Source organism: Budorcas taxicolor, chromosome 4 (assembly GCF_023091745.1).
Source record: "Budorcas taxicolor isolate Tak-1 chromosome 4, Takin1.1, whole genome shotgun sequence".
In the NCBI taxonomy this organism is placed as follows: domain Eukaryota; kingdom Metazoa; phylum Chordata; class Mammalia; order Artiodactyla; family Bovidae; genus Budorcas; species Budorcas taxicolor.
In genome coordinates, this window is record NC_068913.1 from 6,603,712 (window position 1) to 6,621,234 (window position 17,523).

Sequence of the window (17,523 nt, forward strand, 5' to 3'; positions counted from 1 at the left end):
GCCCGGTGCTCCCCCCACCGCAGCTCCTCCCCGACGCCGCGCGGCGCGCTCCCGGGACCCCCAGGCGCCAGGAGACCGGGGCCCTCCCTCCAGCAGAGGCCCGGGGAAGCAGGCGGCGGCGAGCCGGGTATCTGCTCGGGCGCGGCCCCCGCCCCGGACGCGCGCCGCGGGCAGAGCCGGCCGCCCGGGAGGCGCGCGGCAGCGGGGGCGGTGCTCCCGGGGGCGCGGCGCCCCTCGCTCCCGGCGCCCCCGCCCCGCGCCGGCGCCTCCCCGCGGGCCCGCGCCCCCGCCCGCCTGGGCCTGGTCCAGCCCCCTCTGCCGTTCCGGCCGGGCCGCTGTCCTCCGCGACGGAGGACGATGGGTCAGCGCGGAAAAAGCGAATGAGGGCCGCGGCGGCGGCTGCGAGCGCCTGACTCGCGGGGCCCGAGCGCCGCCCGCGCCCCCGCCTCGCCGCAGACTCCATGGACGCGTCGCGAGCCTCGGCGGCCAAGCCCCCGACCGGGTAAGCCGCCCCGGGCTCCCCTCGCCGCGGACGCCGGCGCCCCTTTCGGGGCCGCGAGCCCGCGCCCGGCGGGGGAAGGGAGTTGTGTACTTTGTGCGCCCAGGTCGTTGCCCGGGTAACAGCGTCAGTCCGCGGCCCCGGCGCTTTTCGCGGGGGTGCGTTTGTGCGCGCGCTCCTTTTGGGGATTGTGCGCTCCCTTTTGGGGGTCCCCGCGGGCGGAGCCCCACGAACTTTCCCTGCCACCCGCGAGAGCTCCCCCTGCGGGAGGGGAGGAAGGCGGCGGAGACCCGGCCGGGCCCCCAGCCCTGTCGCTCACTTGCCCCTTGGGTGACTGAGTGCCAGTCTGTCACCGCGCCCCACCGTCCGCTCGTCCTCCCCACGAAAGGAAGGGGAACAGGGTCCGAGCACCCAGAGGCGCCTGGGTGCCGCGGTCTCGGGAAGGCTGTGTACAGGGCATTGCCCTGGAGGTTTTCTGCTGCTCCCCTCCCTGGCTGACTTTTCGGGGCTCCTCGGTACAGGGCACTGGCAAGTGAACCGAGCCCGCCCCGGGGGACCCCAGCATCTCACTAAAGTGGGAGCTCCCATCCCTGCCTGCGTGGCCGATCCTTTTGCCCAAACCTTCGCGGGGTCTGTTTTAATCCCACAGCTCGTGTGTGCGGATTACAGGTCACGTTCGTATTCTACTCGCTGAAAGAGTAACTTCCGTAATATAAGAAAAATAACTCTGCTCTTTAACCAGATCCCGAGCTGGAGTTTGAGCTGTGCAGGACCCCCGCCGGGCCCAGTGGCCTGCGCTCAGCGCTCAAGGGGTCGCGCGCTCGGCTTGCCGGGGCAGTGTGTCTCCGCGGGGCACACCCAGGACCTGCGAGCTGTCTCAAGGGCCTGGAGCGAATGTGTGATGAGTCCTGCGAATGGAATGAGTGCCTGGGGTGGGCCCTGCACCTGCTTACCGAAGGGGCCCACGTTCCACTCTAGCAACTGGTCTCCAGTGAGGCAGCTTTGGGGACAACTAATCTCTTTTCATTGCAGTGTGTCCCGTTGACTCATCCTGCCCGCGCGTACTCAGAGGCTGCGGTGCTGCCCAAGTGCGCAAAAGGTTTTCAAAAACTGCCTCTTTCTTTTTTAACTCTGTCTTTAATGCCAGGAAAAAGTGAGCCAGGTTAGCAAATCAAATAATCCTGAAGCTGAGGAATGTTAAAAGGAACTTTTTAAATTTTTTTTTGCTGTGCGCTTACTGGCAGTTATGTAATTCCCTTTGAACAAACAAATCTCCCCCAGAGAAAAGAAATGTGGAAAGTCCGTTTTCATGGTAGTGGGCATCGCAAAATGACATCGAGAAATGTGAAACAGAATTGCTGCTAATCTGTCTCCATTGGAGAGGTTATTTAATGAGTCTGTTTACGGAGACCGGAACCCTTTTGGCAAAACTATCTTATATTTGGAGAGGTCAGCAAACATTTAAGAGGTCAACAAACATTTAAGAGGTCAGCAAAATTGTCTCCAAAAAGCACTTGTAAAATCCTTTAAAAGAATCTGATTGTAGAAGAAATGGGGATTCTAAACTTGGGACACTGTTTCCAGGGTGGTACTGTGTGCGCAGAAAGTCAGTCACCACCCCCCACCGCCGCCCAGTCTGGTTCGTGGTGCTTTGCAGACCTCTGGCCTTCACGTCCAAGCCCTCCGGCAGAGACTAGGGGCTTTTGCTGTGGATACGGTAACAAACCTGAGATTGTTAATCTTGACGCATTTGACTCTTTCGTCACACTCACATGCAGAGCCTCCTATCCTCTTATACGAACATCTTTGACCAAGAAACACAGACATAATGTTTTAAAATCCCTTATTCTCAATTATTGTATCTTTTGTTTTAGTACCTTTTAGTGAACAGACGCCAACCAAATGCAGCATGCTTAAAATCAGAGGGCAGAAATGGTCTTGGGGTTTTTTGTTTGTTTTTCTTTGAATGTTTTATGTAATTTGGGAGTATTGGTTACCTATCAGAAAGGAAAGATACAGATGTGAAATTTCTGGCTTTGGTACATTATTGGTGGCAGTCAGCTTCTGTTGGTTCTTCACCAAAATTACCATCTCCTCTGATCTGTTGCCTAAGAATAAGGCAATGCCTGCCACGTGCTCCGTGCTCCAGGGAATATGTTTTTTCTCTGATACTGCCATGATTGGTTATCTAATCCCACTTTCATTAAGCTATTACTTTTCCACACCGTGGCAGATGACTGATGTGATGAATTTGTTGTTGTTCACTGAGACTGGCGCTTTGCCTTGTGTTATGTAGAAATGGGCTGGATGGGGGACACTGAATTAAGGACATGTCACCTTATAAAATAACGTGTATGACAGTCCTTCTTGAGAATTACTGAAGGGCCAGATGCATTAGTGAATGTAAACTCACTGACTGTATGTCTGCCTAATTTATTAATACATAGTTATTAGTTACCTTTGTTGAGAGCACAAGTATACATTTTATTTGGACTGGAATTTAGGTTTTTACTAGTAATTTCATTAAAACCATATCTTAGGGCTCACTTAATTTAAAACTGTTGGGGAAAAGTATTATTTTAGGAAAGAGGACATAGGCAAAAACTAACCAATCAGACCGTGTGACTTTTCAAGAATTTCAGACCTTAGTTGAGGTATACTAATTGATAGAATATTCTAGAATGCAAGTAAAGGTGAATTATGTTTGAGTAAAGTTTTAAAATGTCTCCAAGTCCATTTAAGGCAAAGTTTTTTGGCTTACTTTTAGTTATCTGTTTGAGTATTTGTGAGATCTACCCCAGTAGTTCAACCCACTCCATTATTCTTGTTTGAAAAATCTCATAAACAGGGAAGACTGGTGGGCTACAACCCATGGGGTCACGAAGGGTCAGACATGACTGAGCAACCGGGCACGCATGCATACACCCCCATCCCAGTAGTTGGTTATGGACACAGGATTAAATTTCCCCCTGGAGCTGGTAGGAACAAGGGGCAGCATATTGGTGAGTTTGGCAGGATAGCAGTTAATTTTTTTTTTCCCTGTGGTGGAAATGCGTATTTCTGTAGGATAAAATAGTCTCCAGTGACATGAAATGTCTAAACAGCTGGTGCCTTTGCCCATTGGCTTCATTCAGGAGCGTGCTTGTGAAAATATCAGTGAAAGTTTGTGAGTCAGTTTCACCAGAATGTGTGCTCCCTGGAGACATAGCTGGTATTCCCTTCTCTGCCTAAATTTGTCATTATTTAATCAAGTCATTAGAACATAATGAAATAATTTCAAAGAGGTTAATCGAAGTGGGTAACTTGAGCTTCTTCAGTCCTGTTGACACCGAACATACCGCTAAGTACGGGAGGCCTGCTACTCCTGACCGTGAACTTGGGTGGCCACCTTGTCATTCTCTACCTTATCTCTCACGAGCATGCAAAGATAGTGAACTATTAGCAGGTGTGCTCTGTAAAAACAAGTTTAGGCTTCTGGGCCTTTTTTTTTTTTAAGGTTTCTGGCTTTTGGCTAACCTGTTAGAAAGTGTGTTTATATCCTTAAAAATGACAGCCTGCCTGATTACTTGCTACATTAAAATTTTCCCATTCAATTTGAGCTGTTTTTTTTTAAGATGTTACTTCTGAGCTCTTCTTTAAGTCAGTAGTTCATTTAAGGACATCAAAACTCGTTCTTATTTGATATAAAGTGGAGAGAAGATCTCAGCATTTTATTCTTTTGTAATAATAGTTTTTCTTAATATTTTTTAATACATTAGAGAAGTTGAATATTCCCCTGTTACAATACCAGGTAAGCTTAGAGTATTGTAAGTATTTCTCAGTGATTGTGTGATGGAGCTGAAGCTAATATGTGATTAAACTTGGTGTGAAGATGTTTGTGCCAGGCACAGCAGCCTGTGGCTCCACCTCTTTCCCTCGCGGGCTGGCTTTCCCTGGTGCCAGCGGATCAGATCATTATTATTAGGTAGGCCCAGGCGAGTGACACCCCCATGAGCATACAGGTCTGGGTCTGGTGGCCTCTTTAATTTGGGACCTGGGACGTGAAGTGATAATTTGTGAACACCTGAAAGTGCTTCCATAATTATTAGGAAGGCAGTGATTGTGGGTTGTCTGAGCACCGATGAGTAGTGTAGGTTTCTAGGCCTTCTGTGCTTTGCTATTAAATTTAAATTTGTAATTGGTCAAAAGTTTTAAAAGTGAGTAGAGATGTTTGACACCAAAGTAGTGTTTAGATTGAAATTGTGCAAATTTAAAACATAGGAACACTTGATTGTGATGTAGGTCTGAGCTAAGTAAAAGTGTTCAGTGTGTTTACATGTGTATTTCCAGCGCCCCTTTATTCTCTCCCCATCTGCATTTAATTGTGGAGTCTGTGGATTGTATGTGTTGGATAATTTTAGTTGTAAATTGTTTTTCAGTTACTTTATATTGTAACAGAACATAGATTTGGTATTTCATGATTCACTGAAGGTTTTTATATATCTTCATCTTTGTAATTTTTTCTGCAGTTAACCTAGTTAATATTGATTTGTATTATTGACATATTGATACTATACCTTTTTACTATTTATAATTTTCATTTAAGCAAATTCCACCCCCCTCCACCTTATACCTTTGTTTTCTCACTTTCACCTTGTCACTGGAGTGTTCATCTTCCAGGACCACTTGCTGGCTTTCAGCACCTGAATTGATGACAGTGTCATCAACTTTATCACTTTTCCTTCATGTTTCCATAATTCTTTATTTTTTACTCGTCTCTCCCAGCCGTAGTATTCAGGGTTTTTCTTGCTTGTACTTTGTATGGTTTCATTTGCTTTTATACAAAGCTAATGATGGTAATTGTTTCCAAGACCTGATGATGTTGGTTCTTTTTTTTTAGTTGAGATATAGTTGTTTTGCAATATTGTTAGTTTCTGCTGTAAAATAAAGTGAATCAGCTATTGCTGTCTTCAGTCGCTAAGTCGTGTCTGACTCCTTGTGACCCCATGGACTACAGCGCTCCAGGTTCCCCTGTCCCTCACTATTTCCTAGAATTTGTTCAGATTCATATCCATTGAGCTGGTGATGCTACCTAACCATCTCATCCTCTGCTGCTCTCTTCTATTGCCTTCAGTCTTTCCCAGCATGAGGGTCTTTTCCAGTGATCTGGCTCTTCACATCAGATGGCCGAAGTATTGGAGCTTCGGCAGCAGTCCTACAAATTCAGAGCTGATTTCCTTGAGGATTGACTGGCTTGATCTCCTTGAGGTCCAAGGGGTTCTCAAGAGTCTTCTCCAACATCACAATTCAAAGGCATCAATTCTTCAGCACTCAGCCTTTCTTATGGTCCAGCTTTCACAACCGTACATGACGACTGGAAACCATAGCTTTGATCGTATAGACCTTTCTCGGCAAAGTGATGTCTTTGCTTTTTAATACCCTGTCTAGGTTTGTCATATGTATACGTGTATCCCCTCCCTCTTGGACTTCCCTCCCTCGTCCTCCACCCCACCCTCTAGGTCACCAGGGAGCATCGAGCTGAGCTCCCTGCGCTCTAGAGCAGGTTCCTGCTAGCCGTCTGTTTTACACATGGTGATATATATGTGTCGGTCCCAGTCTCCCCATTCAGCCCACGCCCCGCTTCCTCTTCTGTGTCCACAAGTCCATTCTCGAGTCTGTCTCTATTCCTGCCCAGCAAGTGGGCTCCTCTGGACCATCTTTATAGATTCCACATCTGTGTGTTAATATCTGATGTTTGTCTTTCTCTTTATGATTTACTTCACTCTGGTAAGTCTCTAGGTTCATCCATGTCTCTACAATGGAGAAGGCAGTGGCACCCCACTCCAGTACTCTTGCCTGGAAAATCCCATGGGCGGAGGAGCCTGGTAGGCTGCAGCCCATGGGGTCGCTAAGAGTCAGGCACGACTGAGCGACTTCACTTTCACTTTTCACTTTCCTGCATTGGAGAAGGAAATGGCAACCCACTCCAGGGTTCTTGCCTGGAGAATCCCCGGGGCGGGGGAGTCTGGTGGGCTGCTGTCTATGGGGTCACACAGAGTCGGACACGACTGGAGCGACTTAGCAGCAGCAGCAGCAGCGGCAGGTCTCTACAAATGACCCAATTTTGTTCCTTTTTGTGTGTGTGCATATTCAGTCGCTCAGTTGTATCTGACTCTTGGCAATGCCATGGCCTGTAGCCCCCCAGGCTCCTCTGTTCGTGGAATTTCCCAGGCAACAATACTGGGGTGGGTTGCCATTTGCTACTCCAGGGGAGTCTTCCTGACTCGGGGATTGAACCCAGGTCTCCTGCATTGACAGGCAGATGTGAGCCACCATTCCATTGTGTTAGGTACCGTATCTTCTTTATCGATTCCTCCGTCCTTGGACATTTGAGGGCCTGATGGTGTTTATTTATTCTGAACTAGGTTTTGCTGTGCACGCTCTTGGGTCTCCAGCAGCTGCTGCGTTTCCTCCTGCCTATCTCAGGGACAGTCCTCCTCTTCAGGGACAAGGGTGCTCGCTTCCCTAGCTGGGCGGATACATTGCAGCCTGTGGGGTTTGTACTCTCTTCTGTTGGTCTCCTAATTAGCTGCTACGCTGTTGCTTGCCAGGACCATGTCTTCTACAGGTTAAGGTCAATTAGAATAAATTTCACAGCCAAAAACATTTCTATTTTTAAAAAGAAAAAGCTTGTCAAGCAGCAACTGAGACATATATTACTGCGATCCATTTGATGAGACAGGTTCCCAGACCATAAGTGCTTTGGGGGACTTTTGCAGCTCCAGTCCCCACCTCCACCAAACTAAGTGGAGGTCTCTTTTTAAGAGACACTGATCGCTTTCAAAAGATCATTGAAGTCCTTATCTTTTTCCCCCAAAACTGACAAGGGCTCCCAAAGGTGAGCCAGATAACCAGGAATCCTGCTTCATCACTCTTTCTTCTTCCTTCTCACCACATTACCCAGGATCCCAGATGAGGGATATTGACTTCCAGACCTTCTCCCCTCCTTCAGGTAGGGGACAGCAGGCTGTTTTCCTCCGTGGACACACGTGGACACATATGGATGTGCTTGCACCCTTGCTGGGCCAGGCAGGGATCTTTCCCTAATCCAGAATTCCTTGTGCCTGGCCATTAAGCCAATTTGACTTTCTTCATCAAAAGCAGACAGGCAGGCTTAGTGGAAAGAATTCAGGCTCAGGAATAGGAAGACGCGGGTCCAGGTGTCAGATGTGTAGGATTAAAGTGGCCTCTGAGCCAAGCCCACGGGCCCGTCCTGGAGTGGCTGCTGCCTCTTTCCCGGCTCAGCGGAACGCCGTGAGGATGAAGATGCTCTGTGTCTGTGTCCTGTCTGGAGCCACTGGAATGTGAGACCGAATCTTTCACTTTCTTCAGTTTTCATTCATGTAACAGTCAGCAGCCAGGTACGGTCAGTGGCGCCCTCGTGGGCATTCAGGTCCAGCATCTCCTTTCTCACTGTGCCCTTGTCCTTCCTGAACGGCAGTGCACCCTGCTCTCTCGGGCTTCCTCTCTCCCCAGGGCCCGGAGACTTTTCTTCTTTCCCAGGTAGCTCCTGCTTCCTCCCCCAGGTGTAGCTGGGGGCTCCATTCACAGCCATTGAAACCCCTCATCACATCTCAGATGATGAGCCCTGACCTTCACCTCTTGTGGTTGTGCTGATTCCCCTGCTGGAAACCCTTGCGTGAGGTTAGGGTTTTCCAAGGTAGTAGGAGGTGCGCTCCTAGAGGTGTTAGGACATGAGGGTGGGCCCGGGCCCTCCCTACTGGGATCAGTGCCCTTATGAAGGACACCCTGAGAGCTCCCTTTGACCCTTCTAACCCATGGAGATAGGGGGAGAAAGAAATCTGCAACCTGGAAGAGGTCCCTGGATCACACCAGCACCCAGCCTTGGCCTTCAAGCCTCCAAAACTACAAGCAGTATGTGCCTATTGCTTATAAGCCACCTAGTCTGTGGTGTTTTGTAAAAGCAGCCTGAACATGCTAAGACAAGGTATCAAGTCCAAGGGCACCTGCTTCTTCACATCCGGTGGCTCTGGTGTGGCCCGTGTGTGGCCCCCGTCTGCTCCAGCCCTGCGGTTGTGGGAGGAGGCGGAGGACCTGCCCTTTATTTTGAGGGTCTGATCCTCAAGTTGCACATCCCTTTGCTCATGTCTGTGACCCAGTGTTTTTTTAATCATTGTAAGATTTACATGACATGCCATCTCTACAGCTCAGCAGCATTAATACAGTCCCATTCTTGTACAGCAGTCACCATCCATTGCCAGAATTGTTTTCTTCCCAGGCTGAAATACTGTATCCAGTCACTCTCCACCCCACTGCCCCCAGCTCCTAGCGCCTACCGTCCTACTTTCTGGCTGGGTGAATTTGAGTTCAGGGACTTCAGAAAGGTAGAATCTTGAAGTGTCTGTCTTTCTGTAACTGGCTTATGTCGCTTAGCAGAATGTCCTTGTCGTAGCAGGTGTGGAGTTTCCTTCCCCTTTAAGGCTGAATGTGTGTTCCCGCCTTTGGTTTGCTCACTCATCTGTCCGTGGACACTTTCGTCTCCACTGTTGGCTGCTGTGAGTGATGCTTCTCTGGAGGTCCCGCTCTGACTGCTTTTCTGAGTTCGCCCTGGGGTGGGATAACTGGACTCGGTGTTTGACTCTTTCGGGGTTGCCACCCCGCTTTCCACAGCAGCGACGCTCTTCACCATTACAGCCAGCAATGCCTGAGGGCTCCCGTTTCTGCATCCTCCCCACCAGCCTTGTCCTTAACACCCTCTCCTTTCCAGTCATGGAAGATGAGGGGACAGGACCAGGGAGTGGCCCGGGGTCCTTGCTGATGTGCTTGAGCTTCTGACTCTCCGTGACGACTGGAAGGAGCTGCGTTGAAAGTAATCAGACAGGCCAGGTGGCCCTGCCCCTCCTCCTCCAGGATTCCAGGGGCTCTGATTTCTTTAGATCAGGGGCCCTGGGAGCCCCTTGGCCTCTGCTGGAAACGCATCCTCAGTTTGGTCTGAGTGTCACTCACAGCAGCGGCGCAGGGCTCCTCCGTGGCGCAATTGTGGGCCTGTGACAGCCCGCCCTGGGCTGCAGGCAGTGCTGGGCGGCAGTGATGCCTCCCCCAGGCCTCCAAGAGAAACCCATGCACACGCCTGGCTCTGACCCTGCCTCACCTTCGTCTGGAACAGATCAGGGCGCCAGCAGTTTACTTTTTATGATGTCTCTGTTCCTGCCATGCATGTCCTGTCCGCTTTGGCTTGTTAATAATGGGCACCAGCCTGGAGAGGCGGGGAGGGAGCAAGATTTCCAAACCTGGTCCATGGGGTGGCTGCAGCAGGAGAATCTGGGTTCCTGCCTGGATCGGGGGCGGGGGTTGGCTGGGTTGGTGAGAAGAGCAGCAGAAAGGGTGAGGGACCCTTGCCAGGCCTCTCTCTCAGCATCTGTGCTTCACATAGCCTTGGGCTCATGGAATGGACTGGATGTATTGACCCTTCAGAAATGTGGAAATGGCTTGAAGCCTTAAATGCTTAGGTAGTAAACTGAGGTTAGGAGACGAAAAAATGGGCTGTGAGTATGAATGTGTGTGTGAGCACATTGGACATGACGTTTAAGCTCACTTTCAGCCCTGGGCAAAGCAGCAGACTCCCAAATCAGATCCTGGCTGTTTTCTCAAACCTGAAGGTTAGGGAGTTGAATTTAAAAATAGCTAGGGTGGGAGTGATAATATAGCAAAAGAGGAGACTTGTGTTCCTGAGGCTAATTCTTGAGGCTTAAATACAGTTGAGCGCCGAAGAATTGATGCTTTTGAACTGTGGTGTTGGAAAGGACTCTTGAGAGTCCCTTGGACTTCAAGGAGATCCAACCAGTCCATTCTGAAGGCGATCAGCCCTGGGATTTCTTTGGAAGGACTGATGCTAAAGCTGAAACTCCAGTACTTTGGCCACTTCATGCAAAGAGTTGACTCATTGGAAGAGACTCTGATGCTGGGAGGGATTGGGGGCAGGAGGAGAAGGGGACGACAGAGGATGAGATGGCTAGATGGCATCACCGACTCGATGGACGTGCGTTTGCGTGAACTCCGGGAGTTGGTAATGGACAGGGAGGCCTGGCATGCTGTGATTCATGGGGTCAGAAAGAGTCGGACATGACTGAGCGACTGAACTGAACTGAAATACAGTTGTGTTGAGTAGGGCCCTATTAATTAAGAGCAGAATCCACTAATGTTCAATAAACAAACCGTTAGGTTGGAAAGAGACTGATTCAGTGTAGCCAGAATCTAGACATTTGCCACTGAGAGTAGCTCCCTGCCAAGACTCCCTATCCATCTACCCATTTGGATGCCCGTCTGTCTTGCCACCTGCAATTATCATGTGGAACTGGCTTGGGGTAGAACTGAGAACTGTCTCCCTCTGACGCTCTGTCTAAACCACTTCTTCCTAAGACATCCCAGGGGTTCACAGTGTCCGGGAAGCATCACATAGAGTTAGAGTGAACTGCAGAGCTGTCAGCCACACCAGATCACCCCGCTGGATTTAAAACGTGGCGGTTGCCAGCGGGGAGATGCTGGGGGAGTGAGGGGTTGGGACTTGGGGATTAGTAAGTGCCAACTTTTAGATATAGGGTGTACAAATAACAAGATCCTACTGTGTAGCACAGGAAACTATACTCAATACCCTGTGATAAACCATAAGGACAAAGAATATGAAAGAGATATGTGTGTAAATGTATGTATTTATATATATGTTAATATACACACTTTGCTGTGTAGCAGAAATTAACATAACACTGTAAATTAGTTATATTTCAATAAAAGCCAAAGAGTTTTAAAAAAGGGTTCCTGGGGATCCTGAAGCTGAGTGTCTCTAATGCCCCACCCGTCACTCCCCATCCTCAGATCTCTTTGCTTGGTTAACGTGCTGGGATCCACAGATGAAGAGTGTGTGTCCTAAATGAGGTTAGGTGAAGTATTTTACCGCCTTCGCAAAAGTAATGACAACCAGTTTGGAAATGCAATTCGTTTAAATTGAAAAAGATTTCCTTGTAAAGTGTCTCCTTGTTACTCATCAGTTCTTCTTTTGACAGACCATCGTGTTTCACATTTTTGGAATCCTGCCTTTGGGGCTGGACATTTTTCTCAGAGGAGGTGGCAGAAATGCTTTGCATGAGGACCTTCCTCATTTCAGTGCCTTAGTCATCTGTGACAGTGAGGTTTTCCAGCTGACAGGACAGGCGTTCTTAGCCCTGGCCCGGGAGGGCGGCCCCCACCGATCCTCCAAAGTTGGTGACGGTGATTCTGTCCGCAGCCCGGGGGTGGGATTGTCACATGACCGAAGTCTCCAGGCCAGTGTCCTGCTCCTCACCCCACGGTCACCTGGCACACAGAGGTAGAGCTTCCAGAGCCCAGCCACCATCTGGCCTCCGCAGGTGGTGCCCCAGGCTGTTTCTGAGCCGCCTGTGCCTCTCAAGGGCGTTTTCCTGAAGAAACGGCCCACGTTTCAGCACCACGTGGCTTCCTGCTTGTGCAGGGGTCTGTGGTGGTGCCCACCTGGCAGTAACCGTGTTGGTACATCTCTGGACGTGCAGCCCTGAGTCGCCTGGGTGGGTGTTGTTTGGGGAGAGGTAAGTGGGGTGGGAGTGAGAGGTAAGGGGTGGGAGTGAGAGGTAAGTGGGGTGCGAGTGAGAGGTAAGGGGTGGGAGTGGAGCTCTTGTCGAGCACAGACCAGGTATTTGTGAATCAACGTGATGCCTCAAATGCAGCTTCTCCCCCTGGAAGGTGCTCTGCTAGGCCCTGGCCTAGGAGTTAACAGTATGTCACAGCCTCCCTTGGCCCGGGGTGCTGACTCAGCTCACTGCGTCTTGTGTGTGTGCATTTAAGGAGACCTCAGTGCTCTGGTCTGCCCAATAGCCAGGCTGCCCTCAGAGTGGAAGGTATACAGACTCAGGCTCACAGGGCTGGGGTGGGGCTTTCCGGTGGGCGGCCTTGGCTGGACTGCAGGCCGAGCTGTGAGTGTTGCTGTGAACCAGGCGGCCTTCCCTGTGCCCCTGGAGGTGGGTGGGCATCAGATTGGGGTCTCCCTGGGTTAATGTGCCCCATCTCTGGCCTCCGAGCAGGAAGGAGCTGGGAGTCAAGACGGCCCAGGTGACTCTCAGAGCTGAGCCTGCCTGGGGCAGTGCTGATGCTGGCCTGTCCTGCAGCAGATGCCAAGGGGCCTTGCAGATAGACGGGACCGCCATCCTCACTGGGTGGGGTTGACGGAGCACCCGCCGGGGCACCTGAGTGTCCTGAAGGTCCCTCTGCACAGGCACTCTGAGCTCCCCAGGATCTGTGCCCATCAGTCTGTTTTCTTTTTCTTTCTAAGCTTGTTTTTAGTCATGCTCACACAAATAACTTATCCCGCTTCGTGAGGCTTTACTTAACCTGTGTGGCATACTCTCCATCTGTCAGTTACAAGCGGTAAGTGACATGTGTGAAGTTGGAAGGAAATTCCTTTTCGGTCTGCTGTTGGTCTGTGGAAACCATTGCTTTTTAGACGAGGCATCTGAATGGCAACTCCAGGGGATATCATACATTTGGAATGTTTTCTTGATGAGACTTCTCACTTGGAGTTTAAAATGATTTGTATCCTTATGTCAGTGTTTAGACTTTAGCTGGCGAGGTTAATGGGACATAATGGATGGCTTCTTTTTAAACCAGGGAGGTTTTAAGAATACACTCGTGTGCCGGAGGAGTGCACGCTTCACTCTTAACTTTTTACTTCGGGAGGGAGTGTTCATTTTTTAGTTGAAGTATAATTGATTTACCATGTTGGGTTAATTTCAAGAGTACAACATGATGATTCAGTTACATATGCATATATATTTCTTCTTTTTCAGATTATTTTCCCTTGTAGGTTATTATAAAATATGGAGTAGGGTGTCCCTGTGCTATAAAGTAGATCTCTCTTGCTTGTCTATTTCATACATAGCAGTGTGTACACATCAGTCTCAGACTCCTAATTAACCCCTCAAACCCCTTCCCCTTTGATAACCACATTTTCTTTCTATGTCTGTTGGTCTGTTTCCATTTTGCAAGGAATTCCTTTTTATCTTTTTATTAGATTCCACATGTAAGTGATATCATATGATGTTTGTCTTTCTCTGACTGACTGACTTAGTGTGATCGTCTCTCAGTCCATTCGTTTCTGCAGATAGCATGGTTTCATTCTTTCTGTGGCTGAGTAATATTCCATTGCAGGCTTCCCCAGTAGCTCAGCAGTGAAGAATCTGCCCTCAATGTAGGAGATATGGGTTCAGTCCCTCAGCTGGGAAGATCCCCTGGAGAAGGAAGTGGCAACCCACTCCAGTATTCTCGCCTGGGAGATCCCATGGACAGAGGAGCCTGGTGGGCTGCAGTCCATGGGGTTGCAAAGCATCGCACACAACTGAGTGCACACACACACAATATCCCATTGTATATACGTACCACATCCTCTTTACCCATCCGTCTGTTGATGGACACTTGAGTTTAGGTTGCTTCTGTTGTCTTTTCTGTTGTAAATAGTGCTGCTGTGAACATCGGGGTGTGTGTATGTCTTCAAATTAGTTTTCTCTGGATAAATGCCCAGGAGAGGGCTTGCTGGATCACATGGTAGCTCTGTTTTAGTTTTCTGAAAAACCTCCATGCTCTTCTCCATAGTGCTGTTCTGCACCGATTTGCATTCCCACCACCAGTGTCGGAGGGTCCCTTTCTCTCCACACCTTCTCCAGCATGGGGTGTAAGTACATCAGGTAGGGGGTGGTTTTAGAATGCTGAAGAGGCATTGCCATTGAAACCCATTTTCCTTTATTTCCTATGTGCAGAAGTGGCATGTCATTGAGAGCAGAAGCCTTCTCCCGGGTTTCACTCATGTCCCTTTTCTCTTATCACCCTGCAGGAGTGATTGCTCCTTGCTCCGCAGGAGGTCCCGCGGTGGAGGGCTGGGGATTTTGTGAGAGGAGCAAGTCGTTTTTGCTGCTGTCTAGTCCCTGCTGTGCTGAGGGCAGGGGTGTAAGGAGTGGCGGGTGGGACCACTCAGTCTCCAGGTGCACCTCTTGAGTGCCACTTAGACCTCGGCACCCCTCCATCCTTGGTCTCCTCTTGACTGAGATGGAGATGGTATAGCAGGCTGTGCTTGGATCGCAGTCTCCTGACTTGGACCAGTGGGGATTTCGGAAGAGGGCTTTCCTCCAAACCTGGGCTGTGTCCAGCAGTATTGCGTGATGTCCTTTCCTCATTAAAGAGACTATAAAGTAAATAATCTAGGCTCACCGTGGAATCCAGTTCGTGATGGTTCATGTGTGTTTGATCAGCTACTATGTAGAATCTTTGCTGAGAAATAACACCGCGAGATGATTTCCTGAAAATGTGTGTTTGCCAATTAGATAAAATAATGAAAGTGAAAGTGTGAGACTGTTAGTCGCTCAGTCACGTCCAGCTCTTTGCCATCCCATGGACTGTACCGGCCAGACTCCTCTGTCCATGGGATTCTCCTGGCAAGAGTACTGGAGTGGGTCGCCATTTCCTCCTCCAGGGGAGCTTCCCGACCCAGGAGTTGAACCTGGGTCTCCTGCACTGCAGGCAGATCCTTCACCATCTGGGCTGCCAGGGAAGCCCGAAATACTGACAAAGTCGTAGATCCACTGTAAAATGTATCGGGGAAGGAGGACTGTTTGCTGATCCAAACAGAACTCAGAGGGCTCACACATTCCCTGGTAGAGTCGGATCTGTATACAATCTAAATTTTGATGTCTCTGTCTATGTTTGTCATAGAAAATGTCTGAGATTAGTCAACCCCTCACCCCAAGCTCATTCGCTTGAGATAATAGGTGTTCAACAGTGTTTGTTGCTCTGACAAGCTCCCTCTTGACTGTTTCTTGCTGTAGGAAAGAAATAGTGATCAGGAGTGTGAACCTGCCTCTGTATCTGCTGCTTTTCCCTCCCAGGGGCGGGCTGCCCCACCTCTCACCGCCCACCCGGGCCTCGCTGTGTACACAAAAGCAGATGTGCACCGTGGCCTCATTACTGGGTTTTAATAATGGGCTTTTCAGCCCATGTTCAGCGCTGTGTCCTGTCCCCAGATTCTTTAAAAGGACAGACGTTTTTAGCTCTCTGCTCCCTGAAAGCGAATGCAGAGCCTAACCCTGAAATGATGGACCACTGTGTTCAGTCTGTGACGGGGCTCGAGAAAGGCTCTGGTTTGTGAAGTCCAGGCTTTCATCCCAGCGGTGGAAACAGCAGCTCATTTCGAAGCGTGCAGCCCTCTGGGTGGTGTACTGTTGTCACCGTCTCAGCACTGCGTTGCGATCACTGAGCCAGTGGCCTGGCGCATGCCAGAGGGTGAGTCACCACGGTGCCCGCAGCTGTCTGTGCCCGCGGTGACAGCCGCGCTCCCGGTCCTGTGTCAGATCTCCTTTTAAAATAGTAGTAGAGACAGTGGTGGAAGTTCATGACCAGGGAGTGAAAAGGAGCACAGCTAGGCTCCTGCCTTTGAAAGCACAGTCACCGCCAGGACTGGAGCTCATCAGGATAAAAGAAACAGTCTTCCTGTTTGGTGTTAGCAATCAACTGTCAGAGTAGAACTTCTCATCCAAGGTGCCAGCTGGAAGCCATGGCATCCTTGCTTTATTTTGTGACCCCCCTCCTCGTTTATCATGCTGGAGGTGAGGCCAGGTCTGGCCCCTGCTTAGCGGTGGGCCACCCACAATGGTCCCCTAAGCACGTGGGTGGAGGGTGACTCAGCCTCTGTTTGTTAGATGCTCCCATTGGGGCAGGAGGGTGGGGGGCTCAAGGGGAGAGCGACGAGAGCTCTGGGAGGATGCGGACAGTGTGGGGCACCTACCAGGCACTGTGTGCAGGGCTGCTGTATGTAACCTCATTTCATCCTTGCAACAGCCTGGACAGGGGCTACTCTGTCTCCCAGTTTTAATGAGCAAAGTGGGACACAAAGAGGTTAGGGAGGGTGGCCAGCCGGTGGCACGGTTTACCTAGGGTCAGTTGAGTGACATGGTGCACGCAGGATCAGCCGGGTGATGTGGTTAACTTGGATTCAGCGAGGTGATGAGGCTAACCCTCATCTGAACCCAGGATCACAGGGTGTGCTGCAGTGCAGACTTCATGTATTTGTGGGGAGGTTGCTGGGGGCCCTGAAGAAAGTTCTAGGTGTAAGGAGAAGAGACGGGCAGGTTTTCCAGGAGGTGTGAGTGGTGGGGGCTCAGTCAGGCCCCTGAGAAGACGCAGATGCTACCAGAGGCAGGGAGCCTTGGCCGGGGTGGGCTGGAGCTGGACCTCCGTAGGCTGTGCTGCTGGCTCTCCTTTCGTCTCCAGGGCCTCCCAGGAGAAGGCAAGCACCCGCTTTCTCCGTGAGGCACTGGCCCTGCCGCACCCCGCATCGCACAGGCCGTGGTAACAGGATGCAGGATGCAGGCCCAGCCCCACTGGGCTCAGGCTGCTCTGTCCCACTCAGCATCAGGACCTGCTGTTGGGACCTGCCCCCCGCCCCCCCGCCCCGCCCACAGATGCAGGTGTCTGTGCTCAGCAGCCACAGTTCTGAGACTGGAAGGCAAACCTTAACACCTGTGATGGTGAAGAAAGAAGCAAGTCCAGCGGGCCGGGGCCGGGCTAGAGGTAGATGGCCTGGGTTTGCAGCAGGCCCGAGGCCATTGTGTTCAGAGTGTGGTCCATGGAGCTGCCTGCAGTGAGATGAGGGTGCAGCTGAGATGGTGTCCAGGAGCTCTCCTTGCAGTCTAATGTCGCTGAGACGTTACACAATGGCCTCGCCAGACCTGGCGCAGACCAGCAGCTCTGCTGCATGGGTCTGGTGTGGGGTGCCTCCAGGCTTCCTGCGCTTTGTGCCGTGTACGCCCCTCAGTAGGTCTGTCCCTGGGTGCCATACTGCCACCACTTCAGGAATGGGCCGCTGACTCCCACAGACGCTAACCCCGCACCTCAGGGTTATGGACCCCAGACCTCTGGCCGCGAAGCAATGGAGAGCCCGCTGCCCAGACACTTTCAGCTGTGGCTGTGTTCCA

At 50.7% G+C, this 17,523-nt stretch overlaps 1 protein-coding gene across 1 annotated transcript in view; it reads left to right on the forward strand.

The window, feature by feature from the left end:
- The first annotated feature begins 304 nt into the window (after positions 1 to 304).
- COBL (cordon-bleu WH2 repeat protein) overlaps positions 305 to 17,523 on the forward strand; it is a 304,931-nt gene continuing 287,712 nt past the window's right edge. The window contains exon 1 of the mRNA XM_052639184.1: positions 305 to 502. Coding sequence (XP_052495144.1) covers positions 462 to 502 — 41 coding nt within the window. The 5' untranslated portion in view covers positions 305 to 461. The remainder of the gene's footprint in view (positions 503 to 17,523) is intronic.